A 21,985-nucleotide genomic window follows, 5' to 3' on the forward strand; every position below is an offset into this window, starting at 1 on the left:
TTCTCGAATTCGTAAATTGTTCTTTCCTGAGACTTTGCGATGAGATGTAGGTTCCATGAGCCATTTTACTGAATTGGGTAAAAATTATTTTAATCTGTTTCGATCTTTTCTTTGTCCTCAATCTTACCTTTAATAAGCTTTACCAATAAGTTATGAAAATTTATTTATACTGCCTGTGTCATAGTGTGCTGCACGACCTCTAGTTGTTTCCGTTTTCTGCCTAGTGATTGGTTTTCTAAGGGTACTTCTCAATTGTCAATTTCCAAATACGCTTGGAAGCTTCTTCCACAACAAAAACATTCAAAGATTGTTGCTTATAGTACCTTTTTCCCTTAAAATCTTCAAATTTAAAGACTATAATTAAAAAAAATAAATGATATTAAAATAAGATCCTTATCCAAGAAATCTTAATTTCCCCCCTTGAAAGTGTCACTGCAAACCTTCGTGCACTAAGGTCTTCAATAATAGAAGAGTTCTTAATATACATAATTTATTCGTTTAATAATATTTTCACAGTTTATTTTTAACAATGTTTGAAGAGATGAATAATATGCTTGGGGCCTTTATCCAAACTAGATCTCGACCCAGGAAATCTGTTTTTATTATTTAAAAGTGTGACTGAAGACCTTCATCCTCTAAAATCTTCAATAATTGAAGAGTTTTCAATATACATGACGAAATTCTTTAATAATACTTTCAAATTTTCAAGGTATATTTTTAACAAAAGCGTCGTGGTGAACAATACGCTTGGAACCTTCATCCTCTTCAAAAACACTTACAGATTGTTTCGACCTAAGAAATCTCGTTTTTTTTTTTCCTTCTTCCATTAAAAAATGTCGTTAAGAATATTCACCCACTAGGTCTTCATATATAGATTCAATTATAATTGATTCCTATAACAATATTCTCACAATATAATTTTAACAGTTGTGCGATGAATATTACCTATGAAATCATCCATTACAAAAACACTCAAGATTGTGATTTATAATACCTTCATTCATTAATATAATGAATGTAGTTAAGCTATATTATAGTTAATTATATTAATAGTAATGAATTTAGTAAAAAAAAAGACTAAAATATAATCTTTATATATAAGTCTCAATTTTTTTTTTTGAAAGAAATAATGTAACTGAGAAGTTCTATTCACTAGTTTCCAATGCCTATTATCAATTGTCTTAATATTATTTTCATGGTACATTTTCAGATATCAAAGATGGTGCGATGAATAATTTCTTTTTTTCATTCCACAACTGCTCTATCAAACACAACAATCGGCAAAAACATTTATTTATCGTGATAACCTTAAGCCCTTGTCTGTAAATCATATTCTTCCCGTCTATTCGAATTGATATCTTATACTAAGTAAAAGGGCGTTTTCTCCTGGGCAATGATGAATTGTTGATTTGAAAGCGAAGAATATAAACAATGGTGCCATCATCAGTTTAAAGAAAAGAAGGAATAAGACGATGGTTGAAATAAAAAGTATGGGCTACTAAATAATCTATCTTCTGCAAGAAGGAAAGCCAAAATAAAACTGAAAAATTCCCAGAACACTCGAGCTGCTATTGTAACGCCCTTTTCGGCAAAGAATACATTCTTCAAGTTTAAAACGACCAATCAAATGCAGCGAGGTTTTCATTTGTTTTCCAGCAGATAGCCTGGCAGATCTATCTAGTGTTTATTTTTTTTTTTATCATTTCAGTTCAGTTCTTTTCGGAAAGAAAACTACAAGCTGTGTAACTAAACAAGACGGACGACCAATCGCAGAGCGAGGAATGGGAACCTTGTATAACGCATTATCGCCGCCTGCTGCTGACTGTGACTGATTCTTTACATGGATGCGGATACCGTTTGAAAGAATGAATATTTCCACCATCCATCTTTTTATGCCCATTTGTTTCTTTATTTCTCCTCCCCCCCTCCTGTTCCGCATTTTCAGCCAAAAAGAGGCTTTTTTGGCTGAGTTTTCTTAAATATAATCTCTTTGTAGCCAATACAATGCGGGAGAGTGAAACAGGAAAGTCTATTTTTGTTTGCTTTGATTTGGAAGACTGTTTTCGAATGAAGCAAGACCATGAAAGAATAAACTCGATTAAAACATGAAATATTGCTTTTCAACCCTTGCTCAGACCAATAATTCTTAAAAAAATAGAAAGTTTGAAAAGTTTAAGTAAGATCATAAACTTCTGTTCGTTCTAATACACGTAACCGATATTCCAAAAATGATCGACAATCTGACCAATCAAATAAAAATGAAATGGAGATGACTTTCTGCGTTTTTCTTAAAATAACTGTTTATTATTTTCCCCCCTAATATTGAAATACGTTAAAGTCTTCTTCAACAGAGGACATTGATAGTTGAGAAAAGGCTAAGCAAAGTGTTCGAAATAAGCACCATGTATAGCAATAATATGGCCCGGTTAGAGGACAAAACTAACGGACCATCTTTTAATATTTCATTCGAAAAAGTCTGACATGCAGTACCAAATATGTATCGAAATCGTGTGCTTAGCATAACAGAACCACATCCAAGGTCCTGGCTTTGTAGGTCCCGTTTCTATTCTATGACCTAGCATCTGACGTGGAGAAAAAATGTCATTATAAAGATACAGTAAAGTCGTATATTTGGCAAAGCTTTATCGTCTGTTGCTCCAATCAAACTTGGAATATTATATTAGAGAAGATAATGCCATGTTAAAATACATCAAAGCCGTGTATTTGGCAAGGCATTGCTGTTTGTAGATACAAACATATAAGAAATCTGTCTTAGAAAAGAAAATTATATAAAGATAAAATACAGTCGTATGTTTGACATAGAAGTATTTCATTTAATATTTCATAACCGTCGTTGTGTTAACAGTCGACCCTTTTTTTTGGGGGGGGGGGGTTACGACTACTAATCTTCAACTCCGTATCCCTATAAGTTTGAAACAATCCAGAAGACAAGGAAACTGCTGGATCAGTACCCCGAGAGGCATGATTTGTTATGGGAACATGGAGGACTTAGTGATCCGACAGATTTAACGTACATCAGTCACCATTTACTACACGGGGAGTATTCATCATGGGGACATGGGCCCAGTGCCCTACCAACCAGGCTATCCCGGTGACATAGAAGTATTGTCAATAGGTTTAGTCTGATTTCGATTCTAAGTTAGGAAGAAAAATATCATAATAAAGAGACAGTACAGCCTTTTTTTTTTTTTTTTTTTTTTTTTTTTTTTTTTTTTTTTTTTTNTTTTTTTTTTTTTTTTTTTTTTTTGCTAGGCCGCATCACCTGTGGGTTCAAAGTCTGCTTTAGAAAAGAAAATTGCAAACTAAAAGTATACTACGGCCGTATTTTAACATAGTACAGTCTGTAAGTTCAATCTCTTCTAGAATCTAACTTAGTCACTTCTGATACTTATCTAGGCAACGAAAATTCTTTGCTAAATTTACTGTAAAGTCATATATTTGCCAGTCTCGTTAGTTGGTAACTCCAGCAAAATATATATTAGGAATGCCAATGCTAAAGATACAATACAGTTTTGCTAATCTTCACCATCTATTTGACCATTTGTGACTTTCGGTTTCGAGAAAAAATTTCAGAAGCGATCACCTTCGGAAAATGCTTATTAAAATAAAATTGAACACAGTTCTGATCACTAAATTGAGACTGCTTCGTTCACGAGAATGCAAACTTGCATTAAGATCAATGATTCTAAAAATAACTGAACCAAAATCTACCCAAAACTGCAGTATTGAAAGTTTAAAAGGAAACTAAATGCACTATTCAGTTCTGTATCATTGAAAGTAAATAAGAACTTTTAAGAATTTCACATCACCAACAGAAAACTACCACATCCGGCTAAATGAGAGGATTATATTTTCCATTTCTTAAATAATTTATAGTGCATAAAACTTCCACAAACAAGCACATAAATATACGAAGCAACACGTGGAATATTTGAAAAATCAATTTGGCATTCGGATAATTTTTGCCATTTTGCTCTCCATTTGTAAATCTTAAAAACATTGCAAAGTAAAAAATACACTTTGATGTATTATATTTCGAGGATTTTAAAGAATACTGCAAATGGAACTGACATCCACCACTAAGACAACAAAAGAAATACACTGCCTTTTCTAAAAGTCATCATCACCCCTTAGCAAAAAGCCACCGGAATCCTGAATTATTAAGTACACTGTGGCGATATTTGTCATACAAGTCAAGAAAGTGGCTCCTAGGTTGTCCAATATCATTTGTTGACACCACAATGCCTGAAAGCGATTTAAAGTTTAGCCGCTTAGAATATTTTTTTGTTCTTTTTCACATTACACTGCTGTAAACTTTTAAAATCCCATCCAGTAAACTTTTCTTATTTATTTTACGAACCTACCAGATTAAAACGTTGAGGAGGTGCTTTGCAAATGAGTTCGCTGTAAATGTAGAAAGCCCTTTTGATCATGACAATGCTTTTTACGTTTTTTTCCGTTTTTTCGATTTTTTTCATTCTTCTTCTCCCTTTTCCCCTTTTGAGTTGAGTTGAGAGAGAGCGAGTGAATATCTAAACTCTTTTATAAAAGCCAACCTTTTTGGCGCAAAAGTTTGCGCGAAAGTTCAAAAGAAGTAAAACGGGGGAGACAAAAGGTTTCGGTGTTGTTTGGCCAAAGGAAAAGTCGTTGCTCACTGATAAGAAAATGTTAAGCCGTTTGTGATGCTCTCCTTGTATTCTTTTTGCCCTCTTTTGAAGTTCGATAACAGGCTTGCTCAATCAAACGACAAAAACCAGATTGAAAGGGACTTTGTTTCCACCTTTTAAGGTTTCTTTTCTTCTAAAAAGGGATCGTGGAAAAATTAAAACCTTCTTTAAAATGCTATTTTCTGATAGGATATAAATTACATAAGGGGGAAAAAAAAGATCTTTCGGTTTTTTGGAAAAACTGCTACGGCAAAAGCATAAACGGCAAATTGAAAATAGGACACAATCGAAAAAAGCGAAACCTCTTAAAACAAAACCACTGTTGCCATACAAGAAGCAAACAAAACCGTAACTGATTAAAACTTTATATCATACATTGTGTTCAGTTTAGAAGGGATCTGTAACATATTCCTAGAAGAACTAAAAACTAAACTCAGTGGCGGAACAGCCAATAGAGGGCCAAGGCGTACAGTGCCCATCTCAGTTTTCTTGACCTTGGACTCTGGGGTGCAGGAGTAGATGTTCCGGTCAGGTGGTCAGTCGAACGCGAAACCCCCAGTGTTTAGTTCCCAAGCATGCTTGGTACTCATTTATCGCCCCACTGAAAGGCTGAGTCAACCTTACCCTACCCGAGGATCGAACCCAGGACCTGTGGCATGGGAACGCGAAGCGCTACCACTCAGCCACCGCACGTCTAACATATTATTAGAATCTTCATAATAATGAAGTAAAAAAATATACACTCAAGGGATCGCAAATTAATATTTAAACGAAGGAAAAAAAAAACAGGAACACTTTGAATTCTACTGAATCAATAGTAAGGAAGGTGGGGTGAAAATATGAAAACCCGTTCAGTTGCCTGATGAAACCTTTGGGTATTTCACATAATTGTGTTTGAACTCATCTGCGTTTCATTCGGTCATCCAACGGCCGTCTTCTTTACCAGCATTTCGTTAGATTTCGATAGCATTTTTGCTTTAATTTTTTTTCTTAAATATTATCTTGTTCCAGTTCGACCGGAAACGAAAACAGAACTCCACAGTGGTCCAAGGCACATTCTATGAGGCTGGATCACTTTTAAATCTGGTTCATGTGTTTGAGATGTGACGACTCGAACACTGTTCAAAAGATCTTGAAATGTAGAAGGTATGTACCAGTAAAAAAAGGAGATCTTTCAAAAGATGAATTGAACATTAAAGGTTAATTGTTAGCGGACTATATTGATTGGATCCGTCGAAGGAAGCTAATTGAGATGGCCTTGACCTGCAAAATGCTGTAGTACTTTTGAAGAAGAAATATTATTTTGTGACCCTAATGTGCCCCCATTTTTTTATTTGATTTTTGATAAAGATTTTTAAAAATATTTTAAGGGTGTTCATTTTGGAACGACCAGCATTATTAGTTAGGTTCTTCGCTCTCTTTTCTTAGATAAGGACAAGATGGGCTTGACTCAGGGTAGAACGTGGCCTCGATGCCCGGCTCTTTAAAGTTATTTTTGAGCTTACACTGTTGGAAATTTCTCAGGAAAACTTATACATTTTTTTTATTTAATTGTTATTCACCATTATATATATACCCGTGCATTCTCCTTTTTGGAAAAAATGCTTTTAAGAGGATGCCATACCACGGAAGAAAATTTCGCCTTCATTACTAATTTAAAGTTTAAAAGAAAAAAAAAGTAAGTTCAGACAAACCTAGAGTAAGTCGTGAAGTTTCAATTGTTGAAAAAAATACTTTAAAATATTAAAATGCAAATAAATTATTAGAAGAGAATTTCTCCATTGCGTCATCTTAAGTTATCATCTCATAATTTACTTTCATTTCCATATATATTTTTTTTCAGTGTTTGAAACTTTATGGCTTACTCTAGGTTTGTCTGAACTCACTTTTTCTACACTTTTAAATTTTAAATTAGTTTTGAAAGAGAGTTTGCGATTAAATTTTTCTTCCGCAGTATGACATCCTCTTGATTTATGCTCCAATAAGCTGTTTCCAGATGACTTCAATAATTTTTTCTCTTATTAACTTCAATAGTGATACTTAAGAGTTATTATTTTGCCTTTTTTAATTTTCCCAAAATACATTCGCTATCTAACCTTTTATACTACAATTTAGAGAATTTTTTTTAATTTTATTTATTCTCTTATATACCGTTAATCGTAATTCAGGATACGAAAATAAATAAATATATGCAGAAATTATAAATTTAAACACAATAGCTTCAAGACACATATTTATGTAGCAAATTGAAATAGAAAAATACGTATAGAATAGAAAACATACGCATGGAAAATGCTCTAAATTACAAATTATAAAGCTACTAAAAGTAATCCCTTATTAATATATACACTTACATTAATACGGTATATTTCGATACAAAGAATACACATTAATTTTCATATTATAAGCTCCGAAAAACAATTTACTATGTTAATATACGCAAATATGCTAGTATATAATAGATAAATTAATACGTATTTTGACTTAAAGAAAATTTATTACTTTGCATATTATAAGGCTTCTAAAAATGAATCCCTGTAATATAGCAAGTAGAGTCATAATATTAGTATATATGTAGAGTTACGATATTAAAAATGCATATTATTTGTATAAAGCTTCGAAATAAATAATATTGAGCAAATATGCTAATATACTATGTTATTCAAATAAATATGTAGTAAATCCCTTAAACAGAATCGTATTGATTTGCATAATATGTAGCTTCTAAAATACTTTACTTTATGCAAATTAATGCACATTTTAATCAAAATATCTATTAATTGGCTTATAATAAAGTTTCTAAAAATGATAAAACATACAAATATTATTATATATTATAATATCCAAATTGATTTTTACTTAGTTTTAAATACTTATTAATTTGCATAAGATTAAGTTTCGAAAAATATTTCAGTTTAATATGCATAATTTCCCTATATTTGTCATAATGATAGTAATTGTTATTATTGTAATAGAAGTAATAATAATAGTAATAATTAGCTGTATTATTATTATCAATGATAGCTGTTCAATTGGATTATTTGACATTAGAGTAAAATTCTCGTTCGTTTAAATCTCTCTGAAAATGATTTCTTTTTTTCCATTTAGTGCAATATTTATTATAAAAATAGTAATTGTTATTATTGTAATAGAAATAATAACAATAAGTTATTATTATTACTAAGTTAATATTGATTTGCATATTATGTAGCTTCTAAAATCCTTTACTTTATGGAAATTAATGCTTATTTTAATCAAAATGTCTACTAATTCGCCTATAATAAAGTTTCTAAAAATGATCAAATAATCAAACATTATTATATATTATAATAACCAAATTAATTTTTATTTCGTTTCAAATACATATTAATTTGCATTAATTCGAGAAATATTTCAGTTTAATATGCATACTTTCCCTCAAAATTTAAGACTCCTTTTGCACGGCAGTGCTGCGTAAACTATCCAATTAAAGAATTTGAGGTTGCATTTCAAATATTATAACTCTCTTTGAGAAAATTATTTTTCCATTAAATGTTTCTCAGTTCTTACCACTAAACCAGCTTTAAAAATCATCCAATTTTGGAAGGTTGGAAAATATTTTTAAAACGCTCTATTTAAATTCAGAAATGCATTTGAAAACTATCGGATAAACGGATTAAGAATTTTAGGCAACTTTGTTCCATTGCTATTCGAGGTAAAATAAAAATTCGACATCTTTTTAATGGGCGTGTAACGGGAGGTTACTTAACTTTTCGAGCGTATTTTAATTTAATTTGAGTGCAAACTTCAATTCAGGAAAGAATATCAATTTGTTGGGAGTTATTTCATTCAAAGCCGTGAAATTGAAACAACTTTCGGTGTAACGAAATTATCATAAAAAAACATGTTGATTTATTAGCGTTCAAAACTGTGTTTTAAAATATTCAATGATAGCTGTTCAATTGGATTATTTGACATTTGAGTAAAATTCTCATTCATTTAAACCACTCTGAAAATGATGATTTCACTTTTCCGTTTTGTGCAATATTTATTATAATAATAGTAGTTGTTATTGTTATAGAAATAATAATAAATTATTGTTATCAGTGATAGCTGTTCAATTGGGTTATTTGACATTTGAGTAAAATTCTCATTCGTTTAAATCTCTCTGAAAATGATGATTTCGCTTTTCCATTTAGTACAATATTTATTATAATAAGAGTTTTATTATAATAATAGTTTTATTATAATAATTGTTATTGTAATAGAAATATTATTATTATTATTATGAGGTAAATAAATTATTTTCCAAAATTAATTTATTTTTATTTTTCGACATTTAAAAAATATTCTAAAGATTAGGAAAGAGTAGTACTTTAAAAAAGTGAAAGGAAATAAATAATTTAAATAAAGGCACGAAACTTTCACTCGTCAACTCGCCATTGAGAACCGAATGATTTGGGTTGGCGAGTAAGTTTCTACTTGTGAATGTTGTATTTCTATTCAAACAACCATCGATATTTTTCGCAGAGTTAGCATTTGCATGCAAATTCTGGAGAAAAAAGAATATGAGGACACAGCTTCGACTAATCTTAGAAATCCAAATTCGCTAAAATGCTTTACACAGAATTTCTGTAATGGACTTCCTAGCATTGACAACCCTGGGAAGTGGCATTTTTGTGCAAAAGGTAGCTGTCATAGAATCAGTGAAACTTTATGGCAACCTTATCTTAAATAACTATAATATTTATTATTATTATTAATATAATTGTCCTTATTTTTGCACTAAATATGTTAAATTTCTTATTTTATTTTTCATTTCATGGTTTTGGTCATAAAAAATTTTTTCATACTAAATATGTTGACATTTTGAAAAATTGTTCAGATTTTTAATACTAAAAGAAAACAAAATTTTTTTTAAAATTCTAAATAGATAAAACTTTTAAGAAAAAAAACGTGCTTGAAAGCATCAGAAATTTTAAAAAAAGGATAAATGTAGCAATAAAGGAAACGAAGGAAATAAAAATATGACCTCTGGAGCAGACGTCTTCATGGGGTACCGGCCCCGGTAGCCATAAAACAAAACCTTTTCTATTGAGGGAGAGGCAAATGCCTAAAGTAACTCCCTCAGTACCCCGAAGGTTTTGTATAGAAGTCNTATGACCACCGAAGCCGACTTTTTCAAGCGGTACAGGCCCCGGTAGCCATAAAACAAAACCTTCTCTAATGAGGGAGAGGCAAATGCCTAAAGTAACTCCCTCAGTACCCCGAAGGTCTTGTATAGAAGTCCAGGAAAAAATATGAAATACATAGAACCAATTTAGAAAAGAAACTCAAACACAATCATCAGAAAATAAAAAATAAAAGCTCACTTTAACCAGGTCAAACAGCGTTTTTATTTTCTGATGATTTTGTTTGAGTTTTTTGGTTTTGTTTTACGGTTACCGGGGCCGGTATTCCTGAGGACGTCTGCTCCAGTGGTCATATTTTTATTTTTATTTCCTTCGTTTCCTTTATTGCTACATTCAGATTTTTAACTCATAGTTAAAAATCTGATGATTCTGATGATAGTTAAAAATCTGTTAAAAACTTTGCTCAGTATGGCATTGCTTCGAATACTTTACCTTCCACAGGGTGAGTAGCCAGAATTTTTTACAATGAAAAATAAGTACCTTTTAAGTGCTTTTTAAGCACTCAAAAAGTATTTTTAATCACTGTATAAAAAAAAAAAAATTTAATTAGGATCTGTGCAGTAATAAAAATAATTTTTTCCTGGCGTTGAAAGTTCTTAATTTATAAACATAAAATTAATAAAATTTAGAAACATTTTCAAAAACTTTACGTAATCATGATAAAATAACTACGTTTCTGATAAATATTGTAGAGAAAATTGTGAAAAATCATGCAATTTTTGTAATTTAGAGCAACAATCGATACGGCAAAGAAAAAATCTCTTTTTAAGAGATAGAAAATTAAGCACTTTTTACAAATCCCAAATAAAAAAAGCACCTTTAAGGGCTTTTAAAAAACGTAAATCAGAAATAAGCACCTTTAATCACTTTTTAAAAACGCTACGCACTCTGTTCTAGTGTTTCAAAACATGAGACTTTTGAAAAAACTAAAACGGAATCGAAATTTTATGTGATATTCAATGAGAACTTGAAGCTTTTCTTAATTAAATCTTTCATCTATTTTTCAATTTTTTACTAAATTCTTCATTGCTGTAATTATTTCTTCATTTTTTATGCACCTTCACTTTCCCAATTCATAGTATTGCATCAAGCTCCTTCTTTTTCTTTCTAGTTTTTCATGAACATAAATTTATTAATAGGTATCAATTTATAATCGTTTTAATATGTATCTACTATTTGAAATCATGAAAAGTTTTGTTTTTAACATAATTTAAAATTAAAAGAAATTACCGAATTAGTAATTTAAATTTTAGTTTTGGTTACAAAGTTATCTATTCATACCTTGTTTTTCCCTACCTCTGTTTTAACCTTGTTTATTTGAATTTATTCTCTTATTTTGTTATTATTTTCTACCACTATTTAGTTCCTATTTAAATTCCTAAGTCATAACTTAGTATGTATGCCCACTTAGCAGTGCCGTAGAGAGCTTAACTCGCGCCCGGGGCACAATACCTTTTTAGCACCCCCCCCCATTCGAAAACCATCTAATATTATAAGTAAAATATACTCGCAAAGTAATAAATAAATAAAGTAAAATAAATAAAGTCATAGGCTCAAGCTAGGCATTAAATTTGAGACAAAAAATCTAGTTGAGAAAACAAGACTAGATTTTGAAATGTATATGATCATCTAGAATTAGTTCAAAAGATACCTATTATTTATTTTACATATTTACAAAGAAATATTTTAAAAATACGCAATTTTAAAACAATAAAAAAGTAAATATTTATTATCTCTAAGGAAATACATATATTTAATAATATNGCTTCCTTATAAACTCAGGTCGTCTCTGGTGTCATGCGCTGGAATGATTCTAAGAGCAGTCACAAATGAATCGGTTGAATCCATATAAGATTCCTTTTTACAATTTAAGAAGTAGTGTATACAGACAAAATAGTTAAATTTCCTATTTAAAATTAGAGCATCACAGTCGATGTACTTTTCCTGGTAATATCCCTGATGCACTTGATTTAAAGTTATTAATTCACTAATGGCAATAATCACTGTTATATTCTCCGTATGTCTCATAAATTTAACTAAAACTCTATAGATAGCATAATTTCAGGTGTAACTTTATTTGAAAGCTGATCATCACATTAATATTTAGAAATGAGTTCTGCATATAACAAATCAAACTTTAGAGATTCTGGAGCCTGTAATTTTATGCAAATCTTAAAAATAAATACAAACTAGTTATTTAAGAATTAAAACTGAATCACACCACCGTTTTATTTTGTTTTAAGATGTATAGTGGTGGGAGATTTTGGTGCGTGAAGAAAAATAATATTGCTCAATTTTGATGATACCAATAAAATGGTGCTAAGATGAACGATAGTATTTTTTATAACCGTCGTTGAACAACCGACCCAATTTCGTGGGTTTACGATTACTAATGTTCAACACCGCAGCCTTGTAATTTTGAGCCCAATCCAGAAGACAAGGGTACTCCTGGATCAAGTAATGGGAGAAATTTGCCTTCGTGGAGGATTTATTCATTTTTTTTTTTTTTGATGGAGCTAACCCGCATTTGCGTTACATGGAGAGAAAAACCACGAGAACCTCCCAAGGTTTGCCTGACTGCAAAAGGAACGCTAACCTATAATCCGTCTACCACTGATGATACATATTTCACATCAGTACTGTGGTCGGTGCAAGCCAGATGCGGAATTCGTATCGATTGGGATTCGAACCCGGTTCGCCTCATTGGAAGGCGAACGCTCTATCCCCTGAGCCATCGCGGCTCTGAACGATAGTATTATACAACTTAAACTTATATACAATATACTATAGTTCATCAGCAACTGAAAAATGATGCAATTTAACAATATATTATGGTTGAGCAGCGATAACTCAGGGGATAGAGCGTTCGCCTACCAATGATGTGAACCGGGTTCAAATCCCAGCGAAGGCTGGTCGATACGAATCTGCATCCGGCTTACACCGACCACGGTGCTGACGTGAAATATTCCCAGTGGCAGATGGATCATGGATTAGAGTGCCTTTATGTCAGGGTAACCGTGTGAGGTTCTCGTGGTCTTCCTCTTCATTTAACGCAAATGTTGGTTAGTTCCATCATAAAGTCCTCCACGAAGGCAAATTTCTCCCAATACTTAAACCAGGAGTTCCCTTGCCTTCTGGATCGGGTTCAAAATTTTAAGGCTACGGTCTTAAACGTTAGTAGTCGTAAACCCAAAAATTAGGTCGGCTGTTCAACGACGGTTATAAAATAAATTAAAAAAAATTATTATGTTTGAATCAACGTCAAACCGTATCAATGTTCAAGCTACCGATATTATCATTCGACGTCAAACTGAATTTTTTGAATGTCTAAGTTTTATCTTTGCATAAGACACTATATAGTTGGACAAAAACAATTTTTAAAGCGTTTCATAATACTTATTGTAACATTTAAATTTAGTTCTATTTTTTGATACTGGTTTTGGTCAGAGTCTAATATGAAGTGATGGTTTTGGAACTAAACACAATGATTCCATTTAAAAAGTTTTTTGTTGATCAATACATTTTTATAGTCTTGTGCCGCTTACACCGAAGAGTCATTACAATACGACCACCCTCCATCTATAACAATGGATTCGCCCAGGTTTTCATGGCTTCTCGCCCAGGAACAATGTTTTCATGGGGCACATTAGGATTCATAATTCTCATAGAACAATCCCTGACGTCTGTAAGCTACTTGAACATAGTTGCAGACCAGGTTCATTCATTCATGGCAACAGTTTTTCCTGCGGGGGAAGGTGTTTCCCAACAGGATAATGTACTATGTCATAAGGGTCGAATTGTCGAGGAACATTCCAGTGACTTTCAAGTTATGTCGCCCCCAAATTCACCTGACCTTAATCCAATAGAGCATTTGTGGTCCTACTTGGAAAACCAAATTCGTGCTGCCACGCTACCCCTTCGCAATGTGAGTTAATTGCAGGACCAGTTGGTGAGCGCTTGGTACCAGATACCTCAGACTACCTATCAGCACCTTATGGAATCAATGCCACGGCGGGTGCTAGCAGTTTTGAGGGATAAAGGTGGTCCTACATGTTACTAGCAGGGTGGTCATAATGTAATGGCTCTTCGGTGTAGATCCTAGTATTGATTCATTTTAGTCTTGATTGTATTGAATTTTACTCGTCTACAACGCATTTAGATTTTGGATTGAGATAAATTAGGATACTGGTCAATTTTTCTGTGACCTTGATAATTTGCCATGATGAGCCATTTTAACATCAATCCAGCCTCCATCATGCAATATAATCCTTCTTAAACTTCATTGTATGATAATAAGGTACAATAATATGATATCACTCACATTTGTTGCAACCCTTATAAATTGCAATTAGGAATTAGCCTAGCCTCCATCGAACATCCGTCACGCAATTTCATCCTTCTTAAACTTGATTGTACGATAGTAAAATATTACTCACATTTTGCTGCAGCCCTTATGAATCTCCATATTGAATAAATTTCCATCAAGTTTCAAGTTTTCATCGTGCAATTTTATCTTCGTAAACTTGATTACACTGTAATATGATATCACTCACATTTGCTGCAACCTTTATAAATTACCCTGTTAAATCATTTTACAGTCTATCTCCGTCGGTCAATTTCATCTTTCTTGATTTTTTTTGTCAATACCCCTTCGGATATTGACATTCGTCATTACGGTATCAGAAGGGCAGTTTCATTGTCCACTCATTCAGGGGCACCATATTAGGTGAGCCAACGTTGCTCATACAGTAAGAAAGATAGTACAGAGAAGAGAAGGAAGGAACAATCATCCCTTTTCCGTGATTTGAACTCGGAATTTTTCTGACATGAGGTCAGCTCCCTGACCACCATACAGCCGGTTGGCTCTTTCTTGAGCTTAATTGTTCTGTAGTAGGATAATATGGTTAGATTCGTATAAAGGTTCAAATGAATACTTTATTTTATTCAAATGAATACCTTATTTAGGTTGCAGTAACTTAAGAAGTACGATAAATCAGGGTTACCAATATTATTGTTGAGAGCCATTTAGCTTAAAGGGATTAAAATAAAACTCAAACATTGATTGAAAAACACCAAAGCTGATTTCTAGCCATTCTTCATTTGAAATCGAATATTGTAGCATAGATACCTATCAGTGTTTTTTGCAAATTATCAGTGACTCTCGAGCAATCAGTAAGAAAAGAAAGTAGGGGAGGGAGGTTAGAGAAAATCTGCCATAAAAAGTTTCTAAAGCGGTATAGCTTCCTTATAAACTCAGGTCGTCTCTGGTGTCATGCGCTGGAATGATTCTAAGAGCAGTCACAAATGAATCGGCTGAATCCATATAAGATTCCTTTTTACAAGTTAAGAAGTAGTGTATACAGACAAAATAGTTAAATTTCGTATTTAAAATTAGAGCATCGCAGTCGATGCACTTTTCCTGGTAATATCCCTGATTCACTTGATTTAAAGTTATTAATTCATTAATGGCAATAATCACTGTAATATTCTCCATTCGAATTACCTAACATCAAAAAAATTATTCATCAATGGCAATAATTACTGTCATATTCTCTATTTCAGTGTTCCCCAGCCCCCGGTCCGTGGATCAAATGGTACCGGGCCGCCCATTTCATTGAAACTAAATTTAAATTCCTAGGTTTATACCCCAAATTAAAAATATCTGTGTTCTATCAAAATTTTATTTATTTAAAAAAAAAGGGGTCCCCGAAGGTAGTTGCATAAATGTTTTAATGTTTGTAATGTATCATTGTCTCCAATTACCTCCAAGTGGAACAGTCTCATTGCAAAGAAACAAGCTCAGGGTTCTCATTGATTTAATGTTCTAGTAAGTTAAAATGTTAAATCCCTTTATAATTATTTTTTGGTGTAACTACATTTTATTTTGAAGGCATGTTTAAATACAGTTAAATTAAAATTAATAAATCAAAATAATCTAAAATAAAAGCAATCAACGCCCCCCCCCTCCAGCAGGCCACGGTAAAATTATCAAACATTGACAGGTCCACTGTGATAAAAAGGTTGGGGAACACTGCTGTAGACGACTTATATTTTATGACCAAGACAGGCAAACAAACAGAAACATTTTNATTGCAAAATGTTTTTTTTTTCAATATAAATAAAGAGTTTTGAGTTGATAGTATTTAATATTATTATTTTCCCAATAATCACGAAGTCAAAATTATTTGACGACACGCCTATGACCTCATTAAGCAATTTTTTTAGAGAAAATGGCAGGTTGGTGTATAAAGGTTCGCCACCCCTGTTCTAGTAAGTTAAAATATTAAATCCCTTTATAATTATTTTTTGGTGTAACTACATTTTATCTTGTAGGCATGTTTAAGTACAATTAAATTAAAATTAATAAATCAAAATAATCTTAAATAAAAGCAATCAACTCCCCCCTCTCCAGCAGGCCACGGTAAAATTATCAAACGTTGACAGGTCCGCGATGATAAAAAGGTTGGGGAACACTGCTCTATTGGAATTGATCCCGCAGTGGACTGATCGTTAATGCACGGTTCCCAGCAGATCACCGAAGTAAAGCATCACTGGCTGCGGTCAGTGTGCGGTGGATGACTACTTGTATTAGTCTGCGTAGGGACCGAGGGTGTGCGGTATTGGTCCTCCTTAAACTGTTCCACTTCAAAGTGCTCGACTTCGAGAGCAGATAGTCGGGTAACCGAAGCAGGGGTGCCATCCCGTCTGCAGAGGATCAAAATTGTGATGGCATGTCTTCGGATCATCCTCTTGGTTGTTTCCCAGACCTACGCCAATAGCCTATTGTGCAGCTCTAGTGCGACGAAAATGAACTACTCTATTGGAAATGCTGAATTCCAAAAGAATCTCTCATCAATAATAATAATTGCTGTCATAATTTCAATTGGAATCTTTGGATTCCAAGAGAATCCATCATCAATGGCAATAATTGCTGTCATATTCTCTATTTCTACGTATTCGAGTCACCCGATTCCAAGAGAATAATTCACTAACTGCAATAATTGCTGTAGTATTTTTCGTTGATGAATAAGATTTTATAGTGTACCACTGTACTAGTGCTAATTTATTTTCGTAACCCGGTTCTTATGAACGGTTTTAATTAAATTAAAGTCTTACATTAAATCACGAAACTACAATAATAGCCAGAAATTAAACATAGCATTGTTAAAAACTTATAATCGATGGAATTCTTATTGTGTCGTCATACTGAATTGATTATTTCATACAAGGTTTTAAATCTTTAATTAAAACACATTAAATTCATTTTTGCATAAAAATCTGCTGTTATCGATAAATTCTAGCTACTTTAATCAATCATAGCCTGATTTCCAATGAGTTTAAAAAAAAAAAATGTTCGTAATAGATTTGAATGGAAGCTTTCCCTTTGGAATAAAAACAAATATTTCTCGTCAGTTTGCGGTTAAAAAAAAAAACTGGAGTATATAACTTATTCCTACTGTTTTTGAAGCATAGTTTTCCAAAATGCAGGAAACGGAAAAATGATACAGAAAAGTATTTCACTGTTTTTTCCCGTGTATAAAATAGTCATACATCATAACCTATCTCTGCAAATGATAATTTGGTCATTTATCATAACATCATCTGACATTTAGGGGTGCGTGGTGGAAAGGAGTAGGGGGGGGATTTAAAGTAAAAGATCGGAAGAAGTTTTCTTGACAGTATAGAAGGGGGGGGGGTAAAAAGTGATCCATAAAAATTTAGAAATAAATGAAGTCTTTCCTATATGTTACAACATGAGCAGCGATCTGTATTTGAAAGGATATGCGAAATTCATTAGGGACCGTATGCGTAGTAACATATATTTATTTAAAGGCCTGCAAGATATAAAATATAAATTACATTTGACAAGACGCTCTTACGTTTAAATGAAATTCTTATATTAAAATAACCTGTTCATTTTTTAAAATTTATCTTTTCATTCGAATGTTGACAGATTTTAAATCAAAGGCTTCTTCTTTTTTAACATCTATTTCTTTTTTACTTCCTTTTTTCATAATAAATTATTTAGGATATAATAATATAGGGATAACAATTTTAAAATAAAAATTATATATTTAACACTAGAAAGACGGAAAATTAGTATATACCTATATTGCCGAAAAGCAGTCAAAATGATTAGATTGTGAATACGTCAATAAATTTGTTTAAAATTAATTTTTAACATTTTTTATATTTTTTACAGTTATGTAACGAGTTATTAGTAAATATTAACAATAAAAAAATTATATGTTGTTCAAAAAGTCACAAAATTCTAAGAAATTGTTTCATTGCATACATCATTGTTTTCCTAATTTAAATTAAAAGCAGTCAAAATGACTTCCTTTGGCAATCTAGAGTTAATAGAGGACAAAATATTTAAAAATAAAACCAAAACAAATGCACTAAAATTCAAGTAAATGCAGTTATAATTCCAAAAAGCTATGCTCTTACCTGTACACATTAAGCTGGGAGGATTTGCAGGCCAAAGTTGACATGGATAACAAAAATAAGGATAATCGTTAGGCTGGATATTTCCAGCACTTATAGCAGAAGTAGAGATAAGAACACATAAGTTGTACAGATTCACACATGTAGTAGTGTAGTACAATTCCACAGTGGCATCCAAAGATGTGTGGTAACCGCAGACAAACTCCTTCATTAGATGTCCCTAAAAAGAGGAGTATAATCACTGTATAAAAATTATATAATGATAAGAAATTAAAAAATATACAGCATTAAAATTTAAATCAAAATATTTTTAAATTTTTCTTAAGTGTAAAGAATATTTAAAATTTGATGACTTTCCTATTAAATTTATTTGATGACTTTCCTATTAAATTTATTTGATTGAATCTATTAAATTTATTTGATGACTTTCCTATTAAATTTATTTGATTGAATCTATTAAATTTATTTGAATATCAAACTTTATTCTTCATAAAATATTTTGATTGAGCTAAATATCTATCCAAAAAAGTTTAATTTCATAATAAAAGGAAATGTAATATTTTTAATGTTCTTAGTTGTCGAAGGGATGCCTCCCTTAGAATACATTGAATGTCTAGGATAGTAACTCCTTTCGCCCCAACTCCATGAGCCACTGAAGGTGTCCTTAAAATTACAGTATTCGGATTCTGGAATAGTACACTTTGAAACAAATATTTCTATGCTAATAGTAAGATGAACTTTTGACTTCTCACCGGGAAACGAAATAAACTTACATTTATTATATATTTTGCTAACACCATCTCCTATCTTAAAGCTGAATTGGCTTGCACAACATTATTGAAAAGGCATTTCAAGAACCTTGAGGTGATTTCTCCAATGATCTATTGTTTGATTATTTTCATCAACTTTATTACTTAAATATCGTCTAGGGAAAAAAAATCAGCAAGAGTGTATCAAAGACTGGCCTGCCTCGGATAGTCTATAAGATTCGATCAAAAAAACTTTTGAATTATTTTCCATGGTGTTATATGCCACAAATATTTTCACGGCATATTACATACATTAATTGTACTTTAAGTACTTTTGAAGCAAACTTCTTATGGTGGAAAAAAAATCAACGTATTTGGAGCATTAATTCTTAAAATCCGCCAAACTTGAAAGATTAAAACAAAACATACGTATTAATAAAATAAAACAAGCAAACATGAGGAAGGGGAAAAAAAAGCAAGAAAAAATCGCGGTAGTCGAGAAAGGCGGCAAATCAGAAGAGGATACCTGCTCGTTTCTTTATTTCTCACGGCTACCGCTGTTTTTGTCTTGTTCTTTTACCTACCTTCATTTCCTTTACCATTTTTTCAAAGCAGCTTAAAGTTTTTTTTTTTTTTAATCTCTTACGTTTTTATCATTTTTAATGTTTTAACAATCTTTTTTCAAGATTTAATTCCATATGCATGTTTGCGACTGTATACGTTTTGGTATTGACTTATTTATCACCGCTGAAATGAGGAAATTTACGTGCCCACTTTTCTCCTTTAATGGAACCATGTCTCAAACAACAGATGTTCTGAAAAAATTCCGAACAAACATTTGAAGCCAATAACGATTTCCCTAAATCGGAATTGTTTCGTACCAAAGAAAAAAATTATACTCATATAATATAATTCCATAATTTAGGGAATACATCAGCAGCGGAATAAGGTGAATTCAATTTTGAGACTGACCGCTAGGTGAGCAGTGCTTGTGTTATCATAAGACCTGAGAAATCCGGACTTTTAAAGCCCTAAATGTTTAGGAGGAATTCAAATTATGCAAAAAATATTTCTGTTTCTTTTTTTAAAGAATTACGTACCAGCATTAAGAAAATCTAAAACAATTATCAGCTTAAATTCTCGCAATCATAATTTACTATGTTACAAACCATTTAAAAGCATTTTATTCACGAACAAGATGTATTTCTGGCTTAGATTGAGACCAGTGGGACCCCTGACAATGTGCATTCCGCCCTAGGATTTATAAATCAGACCTGGTTGGTGTGTTCTAATTCAATTTAGGTGTGGTGATTATAACCTCCACACCACATTATATGATCAGATTCCAATTCAACTACTCAGTGAAATAATATGTAAAGAATATTTTTTTTAACAAAGAATCTGATCGCATTCTTGTTAAACAATTCAATGAAATACTTTATAGAGAAATTGTTTTTTAAATAATGAATCTAATCGTTTGTTTATGTTGTTTATGGAAACTGTGTGATTCAAGCAAGGGTAACTTCACATTGTTTCATTTTATTTATTTATTTATCTTGATCCGAATTTTGAGCAAATTTGCACTAAAAGTGTGTTAAATCCTTTCAATAGGAATGAGTCCTCATCAAACAGGTGAATATTATTTTCTTTGAGCTTCAATAAAATAGTTTTCAAGAAGGTCATATAAAATTTCTCGTTAAATCAGAGATATGCTGAGTTTTTTAAATAGACCAATCCAAGTAAAGAAAGATTGAATTTAATTGCTTGATTTGAATAAAGTTTTGAGCAACGTGAAAAGAGAATTGTATCTGAAAAAAGAATAATAATGATTAAAAAAAACAAAAACAGACAAGTGATCATTTCGGTACCTTTATGAAGCACTTTCTTTAGCGACGAAACACTGAATGAAAACAGAAAACACTGGGATGGGGAAGAAATTACAAGCAAGTTACAGCAATAAATAAAAAAATAAAATTGACCAATAGGGCGAGGGATCAGAATCAAACAAGATAATCAAAAAAGTTGGGAAACAAAAAGAATGAAACCTTTGGTTGAAATTCTTAATTGAGATGTTACATGATGCAAAATAAGAAAGATTTTAAAACAGACGGATAATTTCTTCCACTTTCAAAGCATGGGGTTCTCAAATCCCACTACACAACTATTTTCATATCAACTACTTTTTGTGTAAGTATCATGTTCTATCTTGGTCTTCTAACTTATTTCCCTATCCTATTTTTCTTCTTACGGCAATTTATTTGTAATTTTTTCTAAATTCCATTGTTTCATTTCTGCATATTCGGGAAAAACGGAATTTTCTATATCTTGCAACATCTGAGATTCTCAACCCTTTTTTCTTATCCACCGATTTGAAAATTATCAACTTCTTCTTCCAGCCCATTGGCGAATAAACAATCTCTTCTTTCTTTAGTTTTCTTTTTTTTAATCTTACCTGTTTGTAATTTTGTTAGCATTTCTGAGTTTCTCTTCACTTTGAGTTTCGACATTACAGAGTACTAATAGTACTTTATTTACGTCACAATGGAGTACTGGCAACGGCTTAGGAACCAATAGAATGACAGGACTCCTAAGAAAGTTCTGATTTAACAATGATAAGGGTACTTCATTATAGCACAAAACGATCGTACGTCTATATCTGTGACATTATTTGTCATGCTTCATTTTTAATCATTAGACTATCCGTTAATTGAAAATTTCTTCGCTAAATGATCGTATGTCTATATCTGTGACATTATTTGTAATGCTTTATTTTTAATCATTAGACTGTCCGTTAATTGAAAATTTCTTCGCTAAATGATCGTATGTCTATATCTGTGACATTATTTGTAATGCTTTATTTTCAATCATTAGACTGTCCGTTAATTGAAAATTTCTTCGCTAAATGATCGTATGTCTATATCTGTGACAT

General features: G+C 31.9%; 1 protein-coding gene across 1 annotated transcript in view; it reads right to left on the reverse strand.

The window, feature by feature from the left end:
• Positions 1-235: 235 nt before the first annotated feature.
• LOC110283308 (uncharacterized) overlaps positions 236-21,985 on the reverse strand; it is a 111,576-nt gene continuing 89,826 nt past the window's right edge. Inside the window, exons 3-4 of the mRNA XM_043048302.2 lie at positions 18,311-18,527; positions 236-354 (exon numbers count right to left, since the gene is read on the reverse strand). Coding sequence (XP_042904236.1) covers positions 236-354; positions 18,311-18,527 — 336 coding nt within the window. The remainder of the gene's footprint in view (positions 355-18,310; positions 18,528-21,985) is intronic.

This window comes from Parasteatoda tepidariorum, chromosome 8, assembly GCF_043381705.1.
Source record: "Parasteatoda tepidariorum isolate YZ-2023 chromosome 8, CAS_Ptep_4.0, whole genome shotgun sequence".
In the NCBI taxonomy this organism is placed as follows: Eukaryota; Metazoa; Arthropoda; class Arachnida; order Araneae; family Theridiidae; genus Parasteatoda; species Parasteatoda tepidariorum.